This window comes from Sus scrofa, chromosome 15, assembly GCF_000003025.6.
Source record: "Sus scrofa isolate TJ Tabasco breed Duroc chromosome 15, Sscrofa11.1, whole genome shotgun sequence".
Lineage (NCBI taxonomy): Eukaryota > Metazoa > Chordata > Mammalia > Artiodactyla > Suidae > Sus > Sus scrofa.
This window is the reverse complement of record NC_010457.5, coordinates 32,747,587-32,775,424: the sequence shown is the minus strand read 5'-3', so window position 1 is coordinate 32,775,424 and position 27,838 is coordinate 32,747,587. Positions and strand designations below refer to the sequence as shown.

Here is a 27,838-nt window from a genome sequence, read left to right as displayed (position 1 = left end):
TACTTGGTCAAACACCATTCTGGGGGCTTCTGAATGAGATCATCATCTGAGTGGGTTCAGTAAAGCAGATCAACTCCTCCCACTGTGGTGGGCCTCTTTCAATCAGATGAAGGCCTGAATGGCACAAAAAGGCCAAGTGAGAGGGGACTTCTCTGCCTGATGACCTACAAAGTCAACTTGAACTGAGACCCAGGCTCTTCCTGGGCCTCGATAATGCCTGGTTAGCCTCCATAATCACATGGGCCAAAATTCCTTAAAGTAAATCTAAGTATGTGTATCTATAGATAGACACATATTGTTACACACACACACACACACACACACACACACACACACACGCACATGCACACACACCCTCCTGCTCTGCCTCTGGGAACCCTGACACCCTCAGACAGAAGCCATTGGGTCTCTGGTCCACCCCGTGGAGAACCCAGAGGGGCCAACAGGGCTGTCCTGATGTCCATCCCCAAGGCCACCCTCCACCCACCGCATCCTCCCCTCCTCCCTGCCTCCCTCAGTCTCACTTCCCTCCGAACAGAGAAGGGAAGGTTCCAAATCAAAGGTAACCTCCCTGTGCATACAAAAGCCCAGGCTCATCCAAACGCCCCAGCTTGTGGGATCATCACCAATTCTTTACCACGGAGAGGTGCTGAACAGAATAAACAGCCAGGAACAATCTGGAGCAAGCGGACAGTGGTCCCTTCTTGACGTAGGTCCTGCATCTACACCTGTGCCCAGGTGGCACCAGGGTCCCTCCTTAACATGGCCGCAGCCTGCTCTCCACAAGGCCGGAGGCCCCCCCTCCCCCGCTTCTGTGGCCACACCCAGCTCTCAGAGGCACCCAGTCAAAGACAGCCACTTTGCTGTCCCCTCCGCTGCAAAGGTGGAGGGGGGACAGGGTGTCCCATGGTCCTGGGGACTGACTGTACCAATGCCACTCCACCCCTGCAGGACATAAGGGTCACCGTGCTGTGGGGCCACAAGTGCAACCTTTGGATGCATGAACTGAACATGCGGACATCCCCACGAAGCCCTCCCGCCCCCCCCCAGACTGCACACACTGACGTTCACATGCTCACATCATCGACATGGGCCCTGTGTTGTGTCAGGAACACTTTTCTCTGGAAGAGAACTTGGAAGTGGCCCTGGAATTCCTCCCACGCGGCAGCATCTAATAAACCTTAGGCCTTCGGCTTCAATTGTTTAGTTATTTTAAAACCACTCCCTGTGACATCTCCCTTAATTGCTTATGCGTCTCCAGTAACAGAACGCCAGTGGCCTGATAAAGGCACAGGTTCAACTCAGCTCAATTTAAAGTTGCTTTTATCAACTGTCTACTGTGTACCTTGTGCTGGGAGGGGGGGGGTTGCAACTGTGACCCCGGGAATCCTATCAATACCTTTAAGAAGATGCATTTAAATGTCACTGACGTCCCCCTCTCCCAGCAAGCCTCCTAAATAGGAACATCAGTGTGAAGGAAGGGGCTGTAAAGTGGGAAGTTTCCGTGGTGACGGACGTGGACGCCAATGAGAAGCGACATGGGGATTTCGGTGGCCGATGTGGTGAATCCGCCCTGGCATCAGGCTCTCTCCACATGTTACTCCAGAGAGTCTGCAGGGCTGCGCCCGGCGCATAAGGACCGCCCACTGCCCACCCGACGCAGAGGAGATGGGTACCTCAGGGCCCAAGCCATGGGGACACAGGTGCAGCTTGACCTCACCAGGACACACTTCTCTCTCACTGTCCGTGCCTCCACCCTCACCCCCCCACCCACGTCACCTCAGCCCGGGGAAGCAGGTGCCATAAATCAAGTCTTTACAGCATGACTTATGAGGCCCCGGAACACTGCTTAACCATGATATTGCGCTGCTAAAAAAGCAAGCCCCTGATGGAAAAATCAATCACTGTCTTACCTGATGCTTTCGCCAGGTATTAAAACACACACTAAAACATCCTCTCCCATGTGTGCCGTATGGTGGCAGGTTGTAAAAGTCCTCAGACACACAACCGTCCTGGTCCACATATTCAAGCAGAGCTCAGAAATATTTTTTACTTATTTTTAAAACCTGATAAAATAATCGTTTTCATCAAAGATGAAATAAATTAATATTTCTTAAAAACTTCAACCTTTAGAGTATTTCTACACTAAAATAATGTCCTGGCATTATTTTAAAATATTGTTCCCGGCGAATATTAAAATTGCCTTCAGGAGTTCTTGTCGTGGCTCAGCAGAAACGAATCTGACTAGTATCCATAAGGACACAGGTTTGATTCCTGTTCTCATGGGTTCCAGTGGGTTAAGGATCCAGCATTGCCATGAGCTGTGGTATAGGCTGCAGACATAGGTCAGCTCTGGCATTGCTGTGGCTGTTGTGTAGGCCAGCAGCTACAGCTCAGATTCAACCCCCAGCCTGAGAACCTCCATATGTCATGTGTGCAGCCCTTAAAAGACAAATAATAATAACAACAATAATAATAATAATAATAAATAAAAACTGCATTGTCTCAAAACAAGGAATTCGGGTAATGGGAAAATTTTCAGGATCCCCCTCACATAATTTAGGGCAGGCCCTTCCCTCCTGAAGCAGCACCTCCCTCTGAGGATGCAGGGAGCTGTGACCCTCCGCAGAGGGCACAGTCACAGGTCACCTGGTCAGAGAACAGAGCAGGCATCTCCTCTAAAGTGGCATCTGGCTGGCAGCGGTGATGCCACCTCTTCCCACTTCCACCAAAATATATGAGAAAATGCAAGAAACACACCTGCTCTGAAACGTAGCACAGGTGATCGCCCAGCTGCAAGAGCCAGAAGCAACGTCCACTAACTAGATGCCCACAGCCCAGGCCAGGGTCCGGCTACAGCCCAGCCCCTGCAGGGACATGCATCACCCCTGCATCCTTAGCAAGTGGTTCCTGTGTCCCAAGTGCAGCCCACAGGCCACCACCTCGCAGAAGACCAAATTGACTCTTTCCCCAAAGGCTCACTGTCCCCTTGGAGAGGATAGACTCACAGAAGAGAGCACAGCCAGCACCACACCTCAGGGCTCGGCCTCCACCAGCACAGCTCCCTCTGGGAGGGGCTGTGACCAGGAGTGGCCCCGAGTGTCCTCACAGGCAGGGCGGGAGGTGACCCCCTGAGAGAAAGAACCCCTGGGAGGGAACATGGCACCACTGCAACAGCCTTGGGCCTCCCCAGGTACAGACATCGGGAGATGCCATGCATGCATGTACATGCACGCACGCACACACACACACACACACAAACACACATATACATGTATGCAAACACGTGTGTGCACACACACTCACACACATGCACTCTAGCACAAGGGGGTCTGACCAACTCATAGGCTCTGAACTCAGAAAGTGGGCTACAGAAATGGGGAAGAAATGTGGAGAACTATTTATCTGGGGGGGAAGGTAGGAAAGGATGACTGCTAGGAACAGGGACAAAAAGACTAGAAAGAGATGAAGATGGCAAGTTAGAGAAGGAACACAGTGAAACAAACACAAGCAGTAGCTCAATTCAATCTGCGGACACAAGGCCCGTGAAGGTGGACATCAGGCTCGTGGTCTGCTTTTCACAGGACTATGACCAGTCCAGGCACAGTGAGGGCTCCGTTCCACCTCAGACAGCAATGGACACGGCTCAGGAACCACTCCAAACAGGCAAGAGGGGTTCTTGGGCTCAAATGTTGTGCAAACAACACGGTTTATGCCAAGTGCCTGCCTCCTTCCTGGACATATGGGTTTGGGCGCGTGGGGTGGGGGCCTGTGTGACCAGAGCCCCAGGAAAACCGGGGCACAGGCTCTCCAGGGAGCCGCCCCAGTGAACGGTGCCATTGCAAGGGCCTGCTGGGATGGCACGGGGCAGGCACCCTTGAGGCTGGACACCACCCCCTCTGCTCCCCTCGCCATTCTCCTCATTGCCCTTTGCTATGAAGTCTCAGCCATCAGGACAGCCCTGCCTGCAAGGTCACAGAACAGGGTGATCCTGGGGACCCAGGGCTAGATACAGGCATGGGACAGAGGGCTCATCACACTGCCACCCGAGGCTTTGAGACCACATCTTGTAAGGGGAGATTTCGCCCTCGGGGACACTGGGGAGCAAGCCTCTAGGACAAACCACAGATGGTGCAGGAGTGGGAGCTGGTACCATGGCAGCCCCGCCCCCACCCCCTCACTCCCTCTGACCTCCTCCCTGGTCCCCACTGCCTCCTTCCTCAGGGTGATGTTGACCCTGAGGGGGACGTGCTGACAGCAGACTCGACCTCAGGCAGGACGTGCACTTCCCTGATGGCTCATCTGCAGGGGCCAGGGGGCTTCCTTCCCTGCCTCCTAATTAATCACTAATCCCTTAGGGAAGGAAAAAATTCAGAAATGCACCAAAAATCTGGCACTGTGCAGCCAGATACCGGGTACTCGGCGAGGATTTGGGGAAGATCCTGGAAAATGCTAAGCCCACTTCAATGACATGTCAAATCCTGTCAGCTCAATGTCAAGTTATAGTGCATTTTACATATCAAGATTTTCTAGAAGTTGATTAAGTTTTATTGACGTGACATTGGTTTATAACTTTGGTTCATGTGTACAATACTATGTTTTGACCTCTGTATACACCACAGCAAGCTCCTTTCAAGAAAAGCCTTCTCAGGCTTTGTGTAGAGATGGACTGACAGGTATTTTTTAACAATATATTTTGCTATTTTCAATGACTCATAAAAAACATATATCAGTTTATCTTTAATTCAAACTAGTTTGTCTTAAATACCTATGCATCTAAAATACAAAAAGCAACAAAAATAAAGGCTATAGCAACATTTCTTTAGTTAAGACTGTAAACCAGGCAGCTGTGGCTCAACACAACGAAGACAAGCCCATGCTGTGAGGGAGGAGGGTGTCACTGCAGACAGGGTCACTGCCGTGGACAGAGTCGGGCGCAGAGATGTCATGTCACCATCTTCTCTGGAATCACAGGCCACCCCATCCACTTCATCAGAGATGGTCAAGGATTAACCAAGGATCCTGTAAAAGCCACCTCTTGGCAGGGATTTCAGACAACTCCTCGGACCCTATTTCTACTGAGGACTCACAAGGAGTTACTAACACAAGATTTGAAGAGCCCTTAACTGGCTGCAACGAAGTGGCATTTTAAACCAGAGCCCTGAGCCTGACATTTTGAACTTGCATAATGTCAAACTTGCATAAGCACACGTGCACACAGACCTGCACCATTCAGAGGAGTTTGAGGTACGAGTTCTGGAAAAACTGGGATGCCTGAAAAGAGTCATTGTGATTTTTAGCCCATGACTCTAAAACAGCAGCACCAGATGTCTCACCTTTAGTTACAGATCTTATCTGTGGCTTCAGATGCAAAACTGACCCAGGAACGTGTCCCTGAAAGTCAGGACAGAGTTACACTGTGCACACTGAGCAACTTTACTTCACAAAAGGGCCTTGGACTTGAGGATGCCATGACAATAAGAAACAAAAAGAACCAAGGTTCAGAAAAGGTCCCCTGGGGAAGTTCAGCTCCTAGGGGCAGACACCCATCTCCTAGGGACAGACACCCAGTGGAGCCTCATTGCTGAGGCTCATTCTCTGGTCAAAGCCAGGCCGAAGGCCAGGTCCAAGGCCAAGCCCAAGCCCAAGGCCAGGTCCAAGGCCAGGTCAGCCCAGAGTCAAGGCCAGGTCCAAGGCCAAACTAGCCCAGAGCCAAGGCCAGGGCCAGGGCCAGGTCCAAGGCCAGGCCAGCCCAGGCCAGAGCCAAGGCCAGGTCCAAGGCCAGACCAGCCCAGAGCCAAGGGCCAGAAATAGGCCCTGACTCCTGACCGAGGAGTCTCAGACATTCTGGATGTTTTCCAACCAACTCACCTGGCAGAAAGCTCCTCTACCTGAAACTGGATTCCTCCCATTCAGGGAGACTCTGAAACTGGTGGTCCAACTAACCTCCTGGCAATTTAAATACAAGGATGAACAGCTTCCAGGAAGAACAGGCACCTGGTCTGGTGTCAGTCCTATGACCGGCGTGGGGCCCCTGTGGAGGAACATCTATGTCCCAGATCTACAGGTGGAACCCCAGATCCAGATGTGATGGTGTTGGGGGGCGCGCTCTGGAGTGACAATGTCCTCGGGGCTTCGTGGTGGGATCCGCCCACTTGTGAGAAGAGACCCCAGGGACATGTGAAGACATGGCAACACCCTCCAGGAGAGGCCTCGCGGGCAGTGCAGGCGGAACAAGCAGAGGCTGTTGTTCCAGCCCTGCCCAGGGCCCATCTCGGCTGCCAGAATGGACTTGGCCCCTGGGAGCCCCTTAAGGGGCAGAGCCTGGGGCCTTACTGTCCTCCTGGCAGGGCCTGGCCACCTCTCTCTGGACAGAATGTTCCCGTCCAAACCTCCTGGAGTAACTTACAAGGAAACACAACACTGGACTTAGGAACTGTGTTATTTTTCTCTGCCTTCAACACTGAAATGTGTGGAGAAGGGTTTCATACTTTTTTCCTCGAAAGTAGGACAAGCAAAGGGAAGGCTGGTGATTCCACACATCTCAGGCACCTCACACCTTCCTCTTCCCAGGAACAGGCAAAACCCATAGAGCAGGTGCCCTTCGGGGGCAGAGGGCGCCAGGTCTGACCCTGGCCTCCTGGGAGACCTGGGCCTGGCGGGAGGAAATGGCCCGCAGGGCTCATCCCAACCCCGGTGCCAGGAACCAGGCCATAGGGCTCAGTGCAACACCTCTGTCCAGGAGCTAAGTCCTGGTTCCCAGGGCCTCTTCCCCACCAAGAAGCCAGGATCCTCGCTGCGAGGTTATTCTTCACCTCCATGCCCCCAGAGTCCACAGTTTATGCCCCAATAGTAAGGGGTGGGTCACTGAGGCCTTCATTCTTATGTTGGCGACAAAGAATAGGTGGCTTTAGTGATCTGCCACAGCACTGGTGACAACCTACTTTTGCCCTTTTATGTGCACAGGAATGACTGGATCGTGTCTATACCAGGAAGAATGTATGGTGTTTACACACATAAACGCCCCCCAACTGTCTTGCATTGCATCGCAACAACACAAAAAAAAGGCAGCGAGAAAACAGGGCAAAGGGGGTGGGGGTTCAGGGAGGTGGTGTGGCTCGCCGGGACAGGAGCACGGGTCTGGACAGCGGGTGAGCCATGTGGACCGAGCAATGCAGAGATGCTGACAGGCTGCACGTCAGCCCCCACGCTCTGCAGCTACTGGGGACCCCGAGGGGCAGGTGGGCCTGGGTGGTGCCCAGCCCTCCCTCGCCGTGTTCTCGTTCCAGTGGGGAGTTTCCTAAGACGGCTTTGGCTCCCCCGCGTGGTGCTGGTGAGTGAAATCGGGGCGACCAGGGCCGTCTTGCAATCCAGGAGCTTCAGAACTCCAGTCGGAAGACTTCCCGTGACCCCGGGCAGCTCTCCTCTGCAGATCCCGTTTCTCTCTGGAGAGCTTCTAGAACACCAATTAATACAGACTTGGGGTACCTGTCTCTTCAGTGGAAAGGCGCAAGACAGCCCCCACAGAATGTGGGCGTGAGGACGAGGAGTTGTGAATCTGCAGACGGTGCCGACCACGACCACACAAACACCTGACCTTAGGTCCACTTGGCATCAAGGACACAGCTCAGCTCACGGCTCCATAGGTCTGCCCCAAGAGCAGGTGCCTCTTAAATCCAATGTCGAATGCAAGGTTTACGCATGAAACCTTTCAGCACAGTCGCACCTGTAGAACATCCAGCCTGGAACACAGACCTTGTCTCCGCGTGAACCCGGCAGTCACCACACACTTGAGTAAATCAGCACGTCACCTGTGCAAGGGTGGAGACGGTCTAATCTCGGCTCTACACCAAAGCTTCTGCTCCTGGTGAGCTGGGCTGAAACCCAGCCTCATTCAGGGGCCTCTAGTCCCAGAGGCCCAACCTTCCCAAGCAGCACAAAAATGCCACGTCCACTGTGAGTAGCCCTGGGGTTAAGAATGAGCTGCATGGAATAAAACAGTTTTGGCCTTAAAACTATGGATCTATAACCTCTCATTCTGGCCATAATTAAATAGCATGACCAGTATTCTGATATAGCCATTTCTATTTATGAAATAAAGCCCTTTAAGCACAGGAGGATTTCCATCCTGAAAGGGCAGGGGGATGAGCGGCTGCTCACCCCAGAGTGGCCATGGGTCAGCAAGTCACGGGCTGAAAGGAGAAGCATCCTCACAGCTGATACACCCCCTCCTCATGCAGTGCGACTCGGTGCTGCTTGGTTATTCTTAGCTTATGAATCATATCATATGGCACCCTATTCCACAGCCTTCATTCTTTTTTGAAAGAAAAAAAGGTATTATAAATAATTTCGGTCTCTGGGTAAAAGAAACTTACTTGAAGGATTTGATCATCCAAAGACAAAACGTCTTATGTTTGACTCTGTACATTAAAATGCCATCCACCTGTCCTTCCACAAAGGTGAGGCATCCCAGGTGTGTGAACGCCCCACCTGGTGGGCTTGCCCATCTCATGTCCTGAGGCCCCCCAGCTCCCCCTCCCTGTGCCCCTGCCCCAGAGCCCCAGCTGCACTGGGTTGCTGTACACATATTCCATAGGAAAAGACTGCACGGCAGACTTGCACACTGAACCATAGTGGAAGCCGGCACCCGAGTCTCAGCAAAATATGTTTCAGCTGTGCAACAGTAAGTCACACACCTTGGAGTCTAACACTGGTCTGCAGAATGGGGGCGGGAAAGTGAGGACTCTCCCGACCCATATCCAGTGACCAGGGTGGGGCGTGTATGCCCTGGAAACTCCCAACAGCCCGCGTGGGCCCCTGACATCCTCTCACCAGTGCCTGAAGCTGGCAGTGAAGCACCAGCCAGCACATCACTGGTTGCAACCCAAGATCAGAGTCAGTAACACCGAGTCTTCCACGGACATCACGCTACAGCTGTACAAACACACAAAGGTCAGTCCCGCAGAATACAGGAAAATACAATCTTTCCACCCAGTTTTGCACGCAGATTATGCCACGATCATGCTTTCCCCGTCAAGTGGGGTAGGATGGATCTCAAAAATCAAATACCACCACGTGTTCCATCCACTCGAGGTGTCACTACTTACTTGTTACCATGAAAGTCTGCTCAGGTAAGTACTGCTGCTTAACTGTAAAATCAGTCATTGTTGTAACTTCCAGGTATTCTCAGCAGCAGGTGGGCTGTGCCCTGACAGACGGGAGATAAAGGCTGCGAGACCCCCTAAGCTCGGGGCAGAACCCCCGCCCACTGTGTTGCCCGTACAGAGTTTAGTGAGCTCACACGTGCCTGAGCTCGATTTCCCCAAAGGCCCGGGCCTTCTGGAGGAGTCAGACCATCTAAGGACGAAGCAGCCCCTGCCCCTCATAGTCAAACGCACAACCTGGGAAACACACTCAGAGTCCATGTCCTCTCTCGGAATGTGCCTGTGACAGTGTCTCCACGTGAGTCGTGCTCGGACCCTGAGACCCCCACAGCAGCGGAGGGAGGTACCCCCTGCATTTTACATGAGTCCAGGCCCCTCCCCTGACTTAGAAGCGGCAGGAAGAGATCTCCGTTTGCAAACACCTAAAGAAGGTTAACTTGAGTCTGGAAAATAGCCAATCTCAGCAAAATGCTCTCTATGAAGAGGTCGCTACCCTGTTAAGTTTTATTACCACACAGGATGAGCACCATTTGGGGCAATTTTAACTTCAGGGTGACCCTGAGTTCCCCCAGGGCCCCGCCAGTGGACGTCAGACACAGAGGCCAGCCTCCTGCTACAGCGAGGGCCCCAGTTCCTGACCCTCCAGAGGCAGCTCACGAAACAGGTGTGAAGGAAAACAGGACGCAGGACACCCTTCCAGCAGCTGTTCTGGCGAAGGTCACACTGGCTTCATACAGACGCCACTGTCACGCAGATGACACGGTCACACAGAGGATATACCCACTGTCACTGGTCACCCTGCGTGGGCAGCCACCCGGGAAGGCCCTGACCAAAGGCACAGGGAGAGGGAGATGGGTCACCAGGAGCAGGGAAGGGAGTTGATGCTGCCATGAATGTGTAAGAAAAGCTCAGCGCTGGGGGCGGGGGGAGTGGTCACGTGTGTCTGGGTGGACGGTTCCGCCTCCACAATGGACATGCCTTGCCGTCCAACTCTCAGTTTTCCTAAGAAAAACAGGAAAACTCCAGTCATCTGCAGAGGGGCTCAGCACAGTCCACTCCTCACATCACAAACCAAAATTACCACAGTTAATTGAAACGGCAGGAGAAGTGCTGAATGCTATCTCACAAAGCGGCCAGGCTGACTCCCGATGGGCAGCCAGACGCTCTCATCTCAGCTGCCGCGATGCCAAATGCCAAGTGTATCAGCTCCACAGCCACCAGCACACCTGAAAGCAGGTGTGTCTTCCCCCAGAAACTCAGCTACAATATGTGTAAGTTACTGGAGCAAATGGCACTTCCAAAATAAGTACAAGTCAAACAAAGGAAAGCCACGACTCACCCCAAATTTGATCACTTTTTAAAATCATGGAAAGCACACACAACTTAAAATTTACTATCTTGACTGTTTTTGAGTGTCCAGCTCAGCAGCATTAAGTACAGTCACACTGTTGCACAACCATAGCCCCTGTCCATCACAGAATGGTTTTTATCTTCCTGAGGTGAAACCCCTACCCATCTCAAAGTTGATCTTTTAATCAAAAATTGGGAGTCTTTTATAAAACTGCTCAGGTAAGAATAAATCACACTTGAGTTTATAAGGGCCCTATCTGCCATGAAATGCAAAAGCAATACCCACTGTGTATGCATCTAAGAAATTTCCAAACATTTCCTAAATAATTAAGTAGGATTCAGACATATTAGATCAAATTATACAGTAAAAACCAGGATCCTCAAATCTTTCATTCTCAGTGAACTTAACATCTCTAAGACCTATAACTTCAGCCAGTTCCTCTATCCCCCCATTTGAAATGATTGCTTCCTGTTTCCACATCTAACGTCACAGCCTCGGGTCCTCAGCAGACGTGAAAGTTAAACACTCCATCCTATAAAAAGTTTTAGGGAAATTGCTGAGCAGATGGCTTCAATATTCCAGTCATGATGGAAGGCGGCTTGCTTGGTTCTGGAGGTTGGTTACTTGGATTCTTATGAAAAGTAAATGAAATGTTTCAATTTGGAAATATTTTCCATATTAACTTGAAAGTTCTTATATAACAGTCTAAACATATAGCAAACTCATTTCAATATCTAAAACCCACTTATTCCCACAGAACAGTAGTTAACATTTAATTATTTTTATCATTATATCTGATGTTTTTCAGAATCTGTAAGGACTCATCTGGAAGAAAGAAACTCATCCAGAAAACCCATCCACCTTCAAATTCTGTTATACTTGTTGTTGATGGGCAAAATTTGCAAAATCTTTGTTTCTTCACACGTGTCTCATCCATATAGTTCCATTACTAACCAAGACTTTCAGAAAATAGAAAGAGGCTCAAAAAAACATCCATCCATGTTCTAAATAAACTTCCCTATAAGCAGTAAACATACTCAGATTCACAGCGGAGGCAACATTGATGGGGCAAAACCAAAACTGAGACAGGCCTATGAACTTTTTTGAAAACTCACAGTCAGTAACATAATCCAACCATAATCATAAGCAACAAAATGAAGATTCCATTTTCCAAAATACTTGGTGTTTTACATTGGCATGCATAATATAAAACAGTGCCTTGTTAATCATTTAAGAAGGGGACCCTGGTCCACATGCCATCCATTCAGAATGACATTTATGATAAACGTAGACAAAACCCCAAGAGATTACATTCTTCTCATTATCACGGAAAAGTCCATGATGGTTCATTTTGTTTAGCTAGAAAACACATAAGGAAAGGCCAGGAGCTTCAGTTTCATACCCAACAAAAGTATCCCAGGACTCAGACAGACATATTTGGCAGGACACAACTGATTCTAGAGATGAATAAACTCTAACAAAGCCCTTTGCAGAGAAGGTGCAGCTTCTCTGCCTTTTCCTCCAGACCTGGTATCTCTGAGTAAAGCACTTTAAGTCAGAAGCACAGGAGAGTGGCTGAGATGCAGACCCACAGGATAACACACTCTGTATCAATTGTTCTCTTTTTTAATTTAAAAATGACAAAGTTTCAAAGGGTTTTTTTAGACTCCTTTCTCCTCTGTCATGTGTTCTTAACAGTAACATGAACTACTTCACAGACCACCTCCAGCCACATCCATCTGTCCCTCAGTGAGAAATTACATAGCATACAATTGCCAAGGCAAGACACCCAACCCACTGTTTTACTCACTGAGATCCTTCAGGTTTGAAGCACATAACATCTGCCAGTTCCTACCCTGACTGCAAGCAAAGCCTGGATTGCAAACACATTCCATGTTAGCCAATAACGGAGGTTCTCCTTAATAAATCAATATAATCCACAAAAGAAACAACTTTAAAATTAATATAGGTGACTTCATAAGCCAACCAATTTCCCTTAAAAATCCAAGGCAACAACCACCTAAATCTATTTACCTTGCAAACAAAAACAGATCTCTCAACTCATAACCCACTGTAGAACTGAATAATCCATTTTTTTGGCTTGTTTCAGTCAATATATAAAACAACCACCTTAAAAAACCAAGATATCTAAAATATGCAACCATATTTCTCAACTTTCCACTGATACAAAACCAAGAATCTCAAATCAGAAGAACAAAATGCATTTACCTGTGTTCCTGTCCGGTAAGATACAGCAATGCTTCTGCAGAATGCCAGGTAAAACCTGTTTCAAAAAAAATAAATAACATAATTTGGTTATCATTCAGGTAGAGAAAGGCACCTCATTAACCAGTGCAAGTATTTTTCTAATAAGGTCATGCAGTGTTGCACAGTCATCACACCCAGGACGACGTAACAAATTAAACAGCACTGAAAGATTCTGAGGACATACATTTTTCATCAAAAAGGTTAATCAGGTAAGTGTGCTGATTATATATGCTGCTAGGAGGACGGTAATGCAGTTCTGTTTAATGTATGTCCCTAATGGGTCCTCAAAGTACCTTGAAAGCTGCACTCAGGGGACTCCTACAATAAAGCAAATGGCCCACCAATTTTGTGATGGCTTTTAAAATATGAGACGCAATTAGAGCCTGAAAATGGAGGCTTGTTGGGGCGGTACATTGGGTCCATCTTCTAGCATCTGAGGCGAGAAGCTTTCATCAAGGATGACTCACAAAGAAGAAAATGTGAAAGAAAACCTGAGTTTACATGCACAGCTTGGTAGTAAAAGGTGAAGGAAATATCTTATTTGATAAATGAAAGGAAAGTGAAAATAATGGAAAATGGCTTTCCCAAGAAAACTCAGCCATGTAAGGGAGCTGCAAAGCATAGACTTAAAAAGAATTGCAGCTGAAAAGATCTCTGTGGGAAATTTATGATTATGCTTTCTCAACTCAATTAGAGTAAAAGCTGAACTTCCATCTTAAATCCTCCGCCGATGAACCTGCAACCACAACCCCCCAAATTCTCCGCCGAGAAGCATGCATCAGCTATTCTGGAGCAAACCGATCAGCCAATGGGGAGGGAGAAAAGGGCGCTGCAGAGACACTAAAATCCTGATGCCTGCCCCTGGCCAGCCGGTATACAAGAGATTCGAGTAAATACAGTCAACATGTGCAGAAGTTTTCCTCTGGAATAATAATCCCTTCCCCTTCCAAGCCCCTCACCAGCCCTTTACATGCGAGGGAGAGCAAGCGTTAAACTATGGGACAAGAAACCACCGGATTATGTTTACACTCTTCTCTCGGACCAGTCCCCAGCCCTCCATGTCGGACCGTGCAAACACACACACACACACACACACACACACACACACATATACACACACACAGAGTTAACATCCTGGGATCTCTGTAAATCCACACCCTGTCTGATTCCAAGGCCTACACGCCCACTCACTGACCTTTCCAGCACTTCCAGAGGAACTCATCAGGCTAAGAAACAGTCGCCCTCAAAAGACGTGAAGGATCCTATAAGCTGCAACAACTCTGCACACGACACGGCCCACGTGAGGCTGGAAGAGCAGGTGAGATGATAAAGCTCTACCAAGTCCTGCAGTTAAAGTGGACCATGGAACCCTCTCATGTCCCCACCACCTATTAACACCCAGTGGGGAACAGGCTCCCCTGGCCCATCGCAAAGCTACCTAACTGGTATCCCTACTCTCAGGAGCACTGGCAAACGGTGCTGCCAGGTTGACTTCCTATGGAACTACTGCCAGCAGATAAACCACAGATATACACAAGTAGGATGCCAGGGGCTCCCCTAGAACCAATCATTCCCTCCAACCTGACACAGCTGACATTTCCCAAAAATGCACACAGCGAAGGGGACACAGAGTTTGGATCACTCAGCTCAGACCACAAAATCTGCCACCCCTGCCACTCAACCATAACTTGGTGACATTTATTTATTTACTTATTTATTTATTTGCTTTTTAGGGATGCACCCAGGGCATACAGAGGTTCCCAGGCTAGGGGTCAAATCAGAGCTGTAGCTGCCAGCCTGTGCCACAGCCCCAGCAACACAGGATCCGAGTCACATCTGTGACCTATACCACAGCTCATGGCAACGTCAGATCCTTAACCCACCAGGGATCGAACACTCGACCTCATAATTCCTAGCCGGATTCATTTCCACTGCGCCACGACGGGAACTCCAGACTCTGCGACATTTTTATCCCTGAGAAGTGATGGAGAGTGGCACACAGAGGCTTTGGAGAGGCCACAGTGGCAACCAGGGGGGGGCGTGTGGGGGCGAGGCAGGATGTTGTACATATACCATGGGGAGAGGAAGTGGGACATGGATGCTAAGGTGGTATACTAGTTAGCACTATGTAGCCCACCACTAACTAGCCCACCACTAGCTAGCCTGGCATTAACTAGCCCAGAAGTAATCAGCCCAGCAGTAATTAGCCCACCATTAAGTAGCGTGGCACTAACTAACCTGGCAGTAACTAGCCCAGCACTAACCAGCCTGGCACTAACTAGCCCAGCACTAACTAACCCAGCAGTAACTAGCCCAGCACTAAGTAGCCCACCACTAACAAGCTACCTGGCATGCGCAGCCACACAGGGACATGTGGATCTAAATCAAAGAAAACATGAATCCTCAGAGTGCTGGCAGCATTTCTGTGCAGGTGGGGCTGGTGGTCACCACACTGCAGAGAGTAGACACTAGACCATGCACAGATGAAGGAAACTACTTTCTGCTTTTAATTAAAGGGGTTCATGCTTTCATTCTCTCTGTAAGAAATTCAGATAATATAGACATGCACGGGATTCCCATATTTCCATTTAACTCCTTTGGGACTACCTGACTTTTTTTTTTTTTTAATTTCACGGCCATACCCACAGTATATGGAAGCCCCTAGTCCAGGGACTGAATCTGAGCCACATCTTTGACCTAGGCTGCAGCTGTGGCAATGCCAGAACAGTAACCCACTGTACCAGGCCAGGGATGGAACCAGTGCCTCAGGGATCAAACCAGTGCCTCAGCAGTGTCCCGAGCCACTGCAGTCAGGTTCTTAACCCACTGTGCCACAGCAAGAACTCCCCTCCCTTACTTTTTAAACTCTGTACATATATAATGTTGATGCTAAAAACTCATATCCTTCAATTCTTGGAAGTTCAAACTATTTCTTCTTTTTTGCTAGAATTTATTCGGATACTGCACATATTGAATCTAATTTATTTAATTTCTCATTTTTGTTTTCTATTTGTCTTTTTGTTCTGCTTTCTGGAAAATTCTCTCAACTTCATCTTCAACCCTCTAATAAATGTTTAACTTCTGTTCTCCTATTGTTACCTTCCTTTTCTCTGAATCTTCCTTTTGTATGCCAGCCTACTCTTGGGTTATACACATAGTACAGGCTCTTCTCTCTAAAAAATGAGTTTATATCTTCTTCTATCCTTTGTATTGTCTCTGTTTCCAATGCTATTCTTATTTGCTCATTTACTTGTTTTGCATGCTTGTGGATTTTGCAAAACATTCCATGCCCTTGGCTTAGAGATCCACATCTAAGGCCTAACCGTTACTAGTTTATACTCCCTGTCTGGAACATGGGATCAGACAAGAAGGCTGGGGAATCTGGTGAGGAGGAGGGTATCTGTGTGCTTTTAACCCCACAGCGACCCAAGGGCTGAGAAAGAGGAGAGAGAGGAGAAGAGGGGCAGGGCCGCAGGACAGCCAGTTCCGCAGGAGCCTCCCTACCGTCCACAGGGCTAGTTTCGTTTTTTTCAGCTCTTATAGCTGAATCATCTCCCGATGGAGAGTCTTTTCCAAGTGTCCCACTTGTGCCCTGGCCTGTCCCTCTGCTCTCCAGCTCTTCCCTCTCCATCGTCCTACTTGGGCTGACGAGGAAGCTGAGGCAAGCTCAAGTCACCCAGCCAGGCTGCACTGGGTCCTCACTCTCTGATTCAAGGACAAGAAGGCAGCTGTGCTGTTTAAACAGGAAGTAACCCGTCACTCCTCTTGCTGCTCAAAGCACAGGAGCCTCTGAGATGCAGACGGCTCCTCAGTGCCAGGACATTAACACGTGTTCAACTAACTCTTCTGGCCAATTTCACGTTGGAGAACTGGGCCTAGGTTTGTTCCCAGAAGAGGCAGGTCACCTGCCTCCTGAAAAGAGACAAAGAGCCGCCCCCCTGTCGTGCTGCTACAACCCTGAGGTTCCACATGACTTTGGCGATGCTTGCTCCTCGCATCCTATCACGTGAGGTCAGATGCCTCTGGAGCCACCCAGCCCCACAGAGGCCGGAAGGTCACGTCTGCTGACCCCCAGTCAGGCTCTGGCCAGGCGAGGCTGCAGGACACCCTGGCTTTGGAGGGTCAAGACCCTGCAACAGCAGGAAAGCAGGGGCTACACACATGGTCTCGGTGCCTCTGCCACCCACCCTCCTCCAGGGTGGGCGGAGCTCAAGTGGGACACCTGCTGTGGTGGGCAGGGCCGCCGTCCGCACAGACCCCTGCACCAGCTGCCGCAGGCTGGCCTGCTGGGCAGGGCAGGGGGCTTGCTCTCTGGGCAGATCTTCCAACCTCAGCCATCACCACCTGCGGGCGTGGGACATGATTACAAGAGCAAAGCATGCTTCTCACTGTAGGAGGCGGTAAACCAGTAAAGGCACATCAGCCAAGGAGCATAAACCACCTGCTCGGGGGCCCTGAAGCCTGGCGTGCAGCCCAGAAATTCACATTCCTCTCAGCAGAAAGCACGCCAGGTTCCCCACCAGGTGGGCCACGCCAGACCCGCTGCAGAGCCACGCCTACTCAGTAACAGTGTCTGCACCACACTGGGAGCCCCAACCACACAAAGGAAACTTCTAGAGGCCGGGAGTTCATTAGCTTGATCGTGATGATGGGACCACAGGGCTGCAAATGTCCAGACTCATCAAATTGTGGACAATGTATATGTGCACTTTTCCATAGATCAATAAAGATTTCTGCTCCACATTCTCAGCACATTTCTGCTTGTGCCTTGAAACACACAGGCACACACACACAGGCACACAAAGTGCACACACAGTGCACATATAGTCCACACACATTCACACAGTGCACACATGCACACACAGTGCACACATGTACACACAGAGCACACAGGCACACCAGGCACACAAAATGCACACACAGTGCACACATGCACACAGTGCACACACCCAGACTCTGCATTTCCAAGGGGCTCCCAGGATGCTGATCTGCTCTGCCAAGAAACACCCAGAGAACCACCAGGCCATGCACCAGGCAAACTAGGTGACAGTTCCCATTAACCACCCTCCTTGGTGGCTGCAGTCAAATTTTAGGTCAGCAGAGCAGAGTGGCTGAGGTGAAAGCTCACAGTCAGGAGGAACAGAATGACTGAGCACATAAGAAAAGGATTTCAAGTGTCTCTGAGAGGCAGAGTGGGCAGAAGGTTCTCTTACTAGAGCAGAGGCGGGGGACTGATGGCCCCAGCATGTCTGCAGGAGGCACTCAGGGCCAGAGGTATGGGTACACCAAGGGCAGGAGCGAGGGAGCGGCTGGAGGGAGCCCTCTTCCCCCACAGGCAGCCCAACCCCTGTGCCAGCTCCCAGAGAACTGAGGAAACCAGAGCCTGGCAGTGAAGGGGTGATGGCAGCAAAGCCAAGCACACAGGCTCTCAGCACTGCTGCCCTGACCCCACTCCTGCCTTCCTCCAGAAAGAAGGGGTTGGGGTCCCCATGGGGTCCCCACCCCCCCCAAGAAATGCTAACTCTTCTCTGAAAAATAGACGTGTCCCCTGTCATGTAGGTCTCCGACCTAAAACGCTGGCTTTCCACTAGATCTTTGAGTGGGAAATTCTACCAGCCAGTAAGCCCCGTTCATTCACCAAAATACACGTTCCATACATTTTAAGGTCTCACACTTAATGAAGACTTATAGCTGAGGATTATCACACATTTAAAGAAAACTCCCACTTTAGGAGACACTGAGATAGAAAAACAGAGTTAGAGAAAACAGAAACAATATAGGGAAAAAGAGTATTTCAATATACTGATGATTAATAATATTTCAGAAAGATAGGGGAGACATCTCGTCCATGACTCAAGGATAGGATGTTGGGCTTATAAAAGGAACATCACCAAACAGGAAGACCCTTGTTAAAAAGAGGACAACCACATTTTTAAAAAATAAAGACCTGAAGAAAATTCGACAAAATATCCCAGAAAGTAGACCAAAAAAAAAAAAGAGTTGGGGAGGAAAAATAATAGAACAGAAATGCGTCTGGCCTTCTCTGGAGTTTCTGACCAATGGGGGCTCCGGAATGAAAGGTCCAGGACACAGAAGGGAACACAGCGCTGGACACACTCACAGGAGCCCATGTGCCTGGGTGACGACTTCAGGTTGCACAGGCCCTCAGGCATCCAGCGCAACCCGCCCCGAGGACCAGCCTAACACCCACCACTATGAAAGGTCTGAGTAAGAGGATGGTCCCAAATGCACCAAGTTCAAGACCCTGGGTGCTGGAAAATGCAGAAACAGGGCCTAGGAAATTCTGGGAGGAGACGGCCCCCAACATTAGCCATGGATGAAGGAAAGAGGGTAAAACTGGAGAATCGCCGGGAGGACTGGGGCAGGGTGAGGGTGCGAGGGCCACGTGGGGAGGGCTCCCATCGTGGCCCCTGGGCAGTGGGCCAGCACCCAGAGAGAGAGCAGGCTGATGCCAAATACGTAGAAAAGAGATAAACATGTGATGAAGACATTAAGGCACGAGCCAGGCCTCTTAGAAAAGGCAATTAACAATGAATGAAAGATGTCCCCCAAAAGGCATAATCTACAAATGAAATGCGATGTAAGTACTAACTATAAATTTCAGAGAAATTCATAGGGGACAGGATGTCACCCCCTTGGGGAGGGGGCAGAGGTGCTGAGGGAGGGGAGTAGAGAAGAAGTGGGAGAGGGTCTCTGGGTCGGGTGTGGAGTATGAGGCGGCTGCCTGCTCTTTATCATAAGCTTCTTAAAATGACTTCACTTTTTCTTGTACGTACGTGTAAATCAGATGAAATTAAGGCACATAAAGTAGTGTACAGCAAATCGGCACAATGATCACAACCACGAGAAGGCAGTACTAAAATGTCCTTCAGAAAAGAAAATTTAAAACCACCAAGACACCTATTAGAATGAAAGTACGTCGAGTAGACATGTTTATATCCTTCTCATTACAATTTAAATACCTCTGGAAGCTCAGGTGTCACCTGCTTATTCAACACGCATGTCCAAGAAATCCAGATAGAAAGCAAACACTCAGTTTAGAGAACAAAACCTAGGCAAAGCTTGGCCTGACCTGGAGTCACTTATGGCAAAATGTTTACAAAGGCTATGAAATGAGAGTGAACGATGAGGCAAATGCTTATATCTAAGCAACAGTCATCAAGGCAGTGTGGTGTGGGTGAAAAATTAGACAAGTGGATCCATGGAACAGAGCAGAGCAGCCAGAAACAGACCCACATAAATAGAGTCAATGATCTTTGACAAAAGGTCAGAGGCAGCTCAGTGAAGCAAAGAGTATTATCTATAAACGGTTGCCGGAACAACTGGACATCCACATGCAAAAAAATGAGCCTGGACACAGACCTTACACCCTTCACATATATAAACTCAAAATGGATTATAGCTTCAACATAAAAGGCAATTCTATAAAACTCCTAGGAGATGATGTAGGAGAAAATCCAGACGACCTCGGGATTGATGATAGGTTTTTAGAGACAACACCAGAGGTGTGATCCATGAAAGAAATACATGATAAGCTGGACTTCATTAAAATCGAAACCTTCTGAAAGACACTATCACGGGAACAAGCAGACACACAATGCACTGGGAAAAAAGATCTGCGAAGCCACATCTGATTGAAAAAATTACCCAAAATATACAAAGAACTCTTCAAACTCAATGATAAGAAAACAAACAACCTAATTAAAAATGGTCCAGGAGTTCCCATCGTGGCTCAGTGGTTAACGAATCCAACTAGGAACCATGAGGTTGCGGGTTTGATCCCTGGCCTTGCTCAGTGGGTTAAGGATCTGGCGTTGCCATGAGCTGTGGTGTAGGTCGCAGATGCGACTTGCATCCTGTGTTGCTGTGGCTCTGGCATAGGCTGGCAGCTATAGCTCCGATTTGACCCCTAGCCTGGAACCTCCATATGCTGCAGGAGTGGCCCAAGAAATGGCAAAAAGACAAGAAAAAAAAAAAGGTCCAAAGACCTTGGCAGACAGCTCAGCAAAGAAGACATCCAGATGTCGACTAAGCACGTGAAAAGCTGCTCCACATCACATGTCATCAGGGAACTGCAGATTAAAATAACAAGAAGACACCACCACACACCCATCGCAATCGCCTAAATCTAGACACTGACGACATCAAATGCTGGTGAGGACCTGGAGCAACAGGAACTCTGATCACTGCCGATGGGAACGCAGAACAGTGCAGCCACTTTGGATAGGGTGGTGCTTTCTTACAAAACCAAACATAGGCTTATCCTATGATCCAGCCAATCTTGCGCCTTGGCGTTTATTTACCCAAAAGAACTAAAAGCCTATGTCCACACAAAAGCCTGCATACTTTACCCACAATTGCCCAATCCTGGAAGCAACCAAGATGTCCCTCAGCAGGTGCATGGACAAACTGTGGAACATCCAGATATGAAATATTTTTCAGTGGTAAAAAGAAATGAGTTATCAAGCCTTTCCTGTCACTTAGTCATATGCATTTATACACAGAGGAAACTTAATGCATATGACTAAGTGACAGAAGCCAATCTAAAAAGGCTGTATCCTATAGAATTCTAACTCTGTGACATCTGGAAAAGGCAACGACACAGACAGTAAAGATCAGTGGTTTTCAGAGGTTGGGAGGGGTGAAGACACAGCACAGAGGATTTTAGGACAGTGACACTACTCTGTGTGACACGATAATGGTGGACCCATGTCATTAGCCATTTGTCCAAACCCACAGAATACTCAGCCCCAAGAGGGACCCTCAGGGATGGAAACGTGTCCTGTAAGTTCATCGGTTATGACAAAGGGACCTTCTGGTGGGGATGTTGATGGCAGGGAGGCTGTGCCTGGTGGGGAGGCTGTCCATAGGGAGGGGAAATACAGGAAATTTCTATACTCTATTTCAATTTTTTTTTTTTTGTCTTTTTAGGGCCACACCCCACGGCATATGGAGGTTCCCGGGCTAGGAGTCAAATCAGAGCTATAGCTGCCAGCCTATGCCACAGCCACAGCAACGCCAGATCCGAGCTGTGTCTTCGACCTACACCACAGCTCACAGCAATGCCAGATCCCTAACCCACTGAGCGAGGCCAGGGATCAAACCTGGAACCTCATGACTCCTAGTCAGATTTGTTTCTGCTGCGCCACGACGGGAACTCCTATACTCTCTTTCAATTTTGTTGTAAACCTAAAAATTCTCCTAAAAAGTCTTTTTTTAAGTGCTTATATTTGATGTGAAGTTGAGGCATTTCCGGTTTCATCACAAAGTGAACAGACACTGCTGCACATGCCCCCCCCCCCACTGCTCCCACGCCAAGCGGGAAGGCACAGCCCTCTGTTCCATGGGGGACTTCCTCCAAGAGCTGCTCTGCTGACAGGGAAGGAGGGGACAGTGGCTGATAATCTATCAGACCTAAGGCTTGGCATGATTTCACTGCCAAGTCTCCCGCAAGATCTCTGCATTTCCCTCAGCTGAGATGCTGTCTGTAAACTGCTCTGCAAAACAACCAAAAAAGCATGGACACACCCCTGAAGAGTTTATGACTTACTACCATCTTGCATAATAAAAAGACAAATATCAACACAAAAGTCAAAAATCAACTCGCCAGGCAGAATTAATAGTTCCATTCCGCTGCTAAATTGCTGAGAGAAAGAAAGAAAGAAAGAAAGAAAGAAAGAAAGAAAGAAAGAAAGAAAGAAAGAAAGAAAGAAAGAAAGAAAGAAAGAAAACCTGCATTGATGTTCCTTCCAAACTACAAAAGCACTACTCTCATTGCCACAGACCACATGTGTCAGGAAGTCTGTGCAAAGCAGGGGTGCCTCCTCCCAGTTGGGGGGCTGGGGGAGGCGATGAAGGTGACATTTCACTGTGTGTCACACCTCTGTGGACAGACGGGGGCCCCTCCACCTCCGTCACATCCATGTGGCTGCAACCCCTGGGCCTGCAGGAAGCCAGCTCAGCAAAGGTCAGGAGTCAGGAAGGCAGGCGTGTGGCTCTGAGACATCCTGGGCTCCACCGTGTGGCCAGAGCATCCGTGCAGAGGTGTGCCCAGAGCTGAGGCCACATGGGCCCTCCCCACTCTTTGAAGAAGGGGTCCCAGAGCTGTGCAGACCTCCTGCTAAAAGGACACAGGAAGTCCGGGTGCCCAGCTGGTCCAATCACGCCCAGGACCAGACCTTGGACCAGGCATCCTCCTTGTTAAGTCTCCAGGAGGCTGTAGCACCCCGGACCCCCAGCGTGGGGCAGAGGCAGCACAGCCACTGGACTCCACCTCCAGCAAAGTGTGATCTTCAGGGCAGATAATCATGCCCCATGAGAACTGTGGGTATTTCCCACAAGCTGAGTGCTTAGTTAGGTCATTGCCTGGGCTTTAGTTGTCTTCGAGGTGGGGTGGGAGAGTCAGACCCCCTCCAGCCACGTCTGCACAATCAGCACTCTGGTCAGAAATACCATCTTTTCTCCTCAAACCTTCTCCAGGGTAAACCCTGAACTCAGCTACAGCCCAGCTCTCTGAACCAGTCAGGGGCTACTAGGGCTACCCGGGTGCTTTCTTTGGATCAGGCACGCCCTTGCACCCTGACCCCGGCACCCAGATGAAACTCCCTCTTTGGGTGTATGCAGATGTTTCTGGGTGAAGGGTGGGGTGACCAGGTCCAGCAGATGGCCCTTCCTGACCTGGGGCCTGGACACAACAGGGGGAGGGGCCAGGAGGAGTGTGACCCCCTTCTCCCCGCCTCCCAGATGAGCTGGGCCCCCTCTCCTGCATCAGGCCGGTGTCTGCACCACCCACTGGCTGGGATCCCAGAACAACGGACTACACTGCAGCTCGCAGCGGGCAGAGGGTGGAGCATGTTAGCCCCCATAACCCCACAGGCCAGGTCCACACAATCAGTCTCCTTTTAGACAGACAGACGTGTAGTCAGGTGTGTAGACGAAGACGTACATCCCACTGCTTCTGCTTCTCTGGAGAACTCTAACCTGTGACAAAAGTCAGACTCTCCAGCTGCAGATGCCTGGCCCAGCGGCCCAGGGCCCCCATGGACACTTGATTGAATGGGCCAGGAGTGGCCTGTGATGCCACCAGGTGATTCTCAGGTGTAGCGGCATCAGAGCTGTCCCAGGGCTGCTTCTCACCCCTACCGCACCTTGGAGCGTCACCCCGGTTTCCAGGGCCCCCTAGAACCACACAGATTACACACTGAGGTGCCAGGAGACACCAACCCGCTGCCCCTATGATGTGTGGAAGGCTGGTCCAGGCTCCCATGAGGGACAACGACACCGGGCGAAAGAAGCTGTGCCCGGCATGGCTGCCCAATGGAGCCACCCAACAGGACAGGAGCGGTGTGCTCGGGCGCAAGGGGGCTCCTGGGCTGACCCCAGTTTTACTGGGAGACAGTGAGCAGCTGCAGGTCTGCTGGGTCCTGAGCACACATTTACTGGGGGGCTTGCCAAAAGGGCCTGGGGCAGAGAGACAGCCCTCCCACAGGACAAATGGCCAAGACACCTTTGGGGGAGCGAGCAGAGACCGGGATGCTGGGGAGGGTTTGTAAAACCAGAAAAACCACAGGGGTGGTCAGTGAGTGAGTAGAGGGCTGGGCCACCACCCTGCGCCAGATACGGAGCGGGGTCTGCAACCAGGTCTGTTGCCTGCCTTCCCCACCCGCATCCCCGTCCCTTGGCCCTCCCCTCTCTCACTCTCCTATAGGCACCTCCTACCAGAGCTCCCATTTTCTGGTCAAGAAAAATGGGAGAAGGCACCTCTGGTACAAGGTCATGCTCAGCTTTCTGTCTCCCAGCACTGAGGACCTGAGGACGATCGCCCCCAGAATGCGGCTCTTAACAGCCTCAGATCAGAGGCCCTCCGAGCTCAGGGCTGGGAGAGGGTCCCCAGGGCTTAGAAGCTCTGCCCTCACAACGTCCCATTTCTGAAAGTCAAGAACAGAACACCCTTTATTACTATGTCCTCTGGCTGCTGCAGAGGGGGGGCCATGGATAGAAGTTCCAAGACACACATGCACACACACACACCTGAACACACACCTGCATCTGCACACACACCTACACATGCACACACAGGCCTGCACATGCATTTACATGCTTACACCTGCACACATGCCTGCACCTGTACCTCCAACACATTTATACAATGCACCCACGTCTGCACATGCACATATGTCTACACATGCACACATGCCTGCACACACACACACATCTACACACGCACACACCTGCATGTGCATACACCTGCACGTGGACACAGACTTGCCTACACATGTACACACACACACACAGACACATACACTTTGCCTGAAATTTATGTCCCTGTTACTTAAAAAATGACCAAGAAAAGTGGCAGATATTTCCATTCTTATCAAAGAGACCATTTAACTTAATTTTATAGAAAATTTATCTGAGCTTAAAAATAGCAGAAATTGGTACAGAATGAGTTTAGACTGGCTGTTTCACAACACTGGAACTCACATTACCTTTTTCTAAATTTCAGGGACAATTGATTGACAAGGTTAAGAACTAATTAAGAACTTATATTCATATGAACAGATTTGCAAAGGCATAACGATTTATTTATTTTATTTTATTACTCAATGAATTTATTACATTTGTAGTTGTACACTGATCATCATAATCCAATTTTATAGGATTTCCATCCCACAACCCCAGCGCATCTCCCCACCCCCCAAACTGTCTCCTTTAGAAACCATAAGTTTTTCAAAGTCTGTGAGGCAGTATCTGTTCTGCAAAGAAGTTCATTCTGTTCTTTTTTTCAGATTCCACATGTCAGTGAAAGCATTTGATATTGGTGTCTCATTGTATGGCTGACTTCACTTAGCATGATAATTTCTAGGTCCATCTATGTTGCTAAGAATGCTGGCATTTCATTCTTTTTAATGGCTGAGTAATAATAGTCCATTGTGTATTTGTACCACCTCTTCTTGATCCACTCCTCTGTCAATGGACATTTGGGTTGTTTTGATGTTTGGCTATTGAAAAGAGTTCTGCAATGAACATCAGAGTACATGTGTCTTTGCGAGGCATGGTTTTCTCTGGATAGATGCCCAGGAGTGGGACTGCTGGATCAAATGGGAGTTCTATGTTTAGTTGTCTGAGGCATCTCCATGCTGTTTCCACAGTGGTTGCACCAATTTACAATCCCACCAACAGTGTAATTAATAGGGTTCCTTTTTCCCCACACCCTCTCCAGCACTTCTTGTTTGTAGACTTTTGGATGATGGCCATGCTGGCTGGTGTAAGGTGGTACCTCAGAGTGGTTTTGATTTGCATTCTTCTACTAATGAGTGATGTTGAACATCTTTTCCTGTGTTTTTTTTTTTTTTTTTTTTTTTTTTTTGGCCATCTGTATGTCTTCTTTGGAGAATTGTCTGTTTAGGTCTTCTGCCCATTTTTTGATGGGGTTGTTTGTTTTTTTGGTATTGAGCTGTAGGAAATATTCGTAAATTTTACAGATTAATCCCTTGTCAGTCGATTCATTTGCAAACATTTTCTCCCATTCTGTAGGTGGTCTTTTCATTTTGTTTAGGGTTTCCTTTTCTGTCCCATTTGTTTATTTTTGGTTTTATTTTCAATACTCTAAGAGGTGGATCTGAGAAGATGTCGCTGTCATTTATGTCAGAGAGTGTTTGGCCTATGTTTTCCTCTAAGAGTTTTGTAGTATCTGGTCTTACATCTAGGTCTTTAATCCATTTGGAGTTTCTTTTTGTGTATGGTATTAGGGAGTGTTCTAATTTCATTCTTTTCCATGTAGCTGTCCAGTTTTCCCATCACAACAGGCTGTACTTCTTTACACCACTTATTGAACAGGCTATCTTTTCTCCATTGTATGTTCTTGCCTCCTTTGTCATAGATGAGTTGGCTGTAGGTGCGTGGGTTGAATTCTGGGCTTTCTATCCTGTTCCACTGATCTAGATTTCTATCTTTGTGCGATTACCATATGGTTTTGATGACTGTAGTTTTGTTGTATAGTCTGAAGTCTGGGAGCCTGATTCCTCCAGCTCCATTTTTCCTTTTCAGGATGTCTTTGGCTATTCTGGGTCTTTTGTGCTTCCAAACAAACTTTAAAATATTTTGTTCAAGATCTCTGAAACATGTCCTTGATAATTTGATAGGGATTGCATTGAATCTGTATATTGCCTTGGGTAGGCTTGTCATTTTGATAATATTGATTCTTCCAATCCAAGAGCATGGTATGTCTTTCCATCTATTTGTGTCATCTTTGATTTCTTTCATCTTATAGTTTTCAGAGTACAGGTCTTTTGTCTCTTTAAGTAGGTTTAGTCCTAGGTATTTTATTCTTTTGGATGTGATGGTAAATGGGATTGCTTCCCTAATTTCTCTTTCTGATCTTTCACTGTTAATATACAGAAATGCCATCAATTTCTGTGTATTAATTTTGTATCCTGCAACTTTTCTGAATTCATTGATGAGCTCTAACAGTTTTCTGAAGGTACAGTCTTTAGGATTCTCTAGGTATAGTATCATGTCATCTGCAAATATATATAGTGATAGTTTTACTTCTTCCTTTCCAATTTGGATTCCTTTTATTTCTTTTACTTCTCTGATTGCTGTGGCTAGGACTTCCAAAACTATGTTAAAGAGTAAGGCATAACTATTTAAATGATGAGAAGAAACACCACTTCTGATTTTTTTTTAACAGATCACTGAAAGTTGTTGTTCAGCCTCACTGTGAACAGGCTGCCTGTTGTGATGTGGGGTCATCTGGTCCCAGAGAATTCAGGCCATATCAGTAAAGGGAAGTGGAAGCCACTGACATTCTAAAAATGCTGTGGGGACTTCAAATAGCTCCATCATTCTTGTGAAAATGATAACTGCCTTCTTTGAATATCCCCAAATACTCAGTGTTCAATGTCATAAAAGAAGTAACTCACCCCAATCCCTCCTAGAAGCCTCTGAGCAGAATCCTGGAAATTTCCCCCAGGACCTTCCAGCCCACCCAAGTGACCGCACAAGTCAGTTCTCCCCCAGGCTGGGTGCCACC

The 27,838-nt window shown here is 48.7% G+C and overlaps 1 protein-coding gene across 4 annotated transcripts in view; it reads right to left on the bottom strand.

Annotated features, from left to right (window-relative positions):
• Window positions 1-27,838, bottom strand: part of DLGAP2 (discs, large (Drosophila) homolog-associated protein 2) — a 667,132-nt gene that overhangs the window by 491,895 nt on the left and 147,399 nt on the right. For all 4 annotated transcript variants that reach the window (XM_021074622.1, XM_021074619.1, XM_021074620.1 and 1 more), the window contains one exon: window positions 12,745-12,799. In XM_021074622.1, coding sequence (XP_020930281.1) covers window positions 12,745-12,799 — 55 coding nt within the window. The remainder of the gene's footprint in view (window positions 1-12,744; window positions 12,800-27,838) is intronic.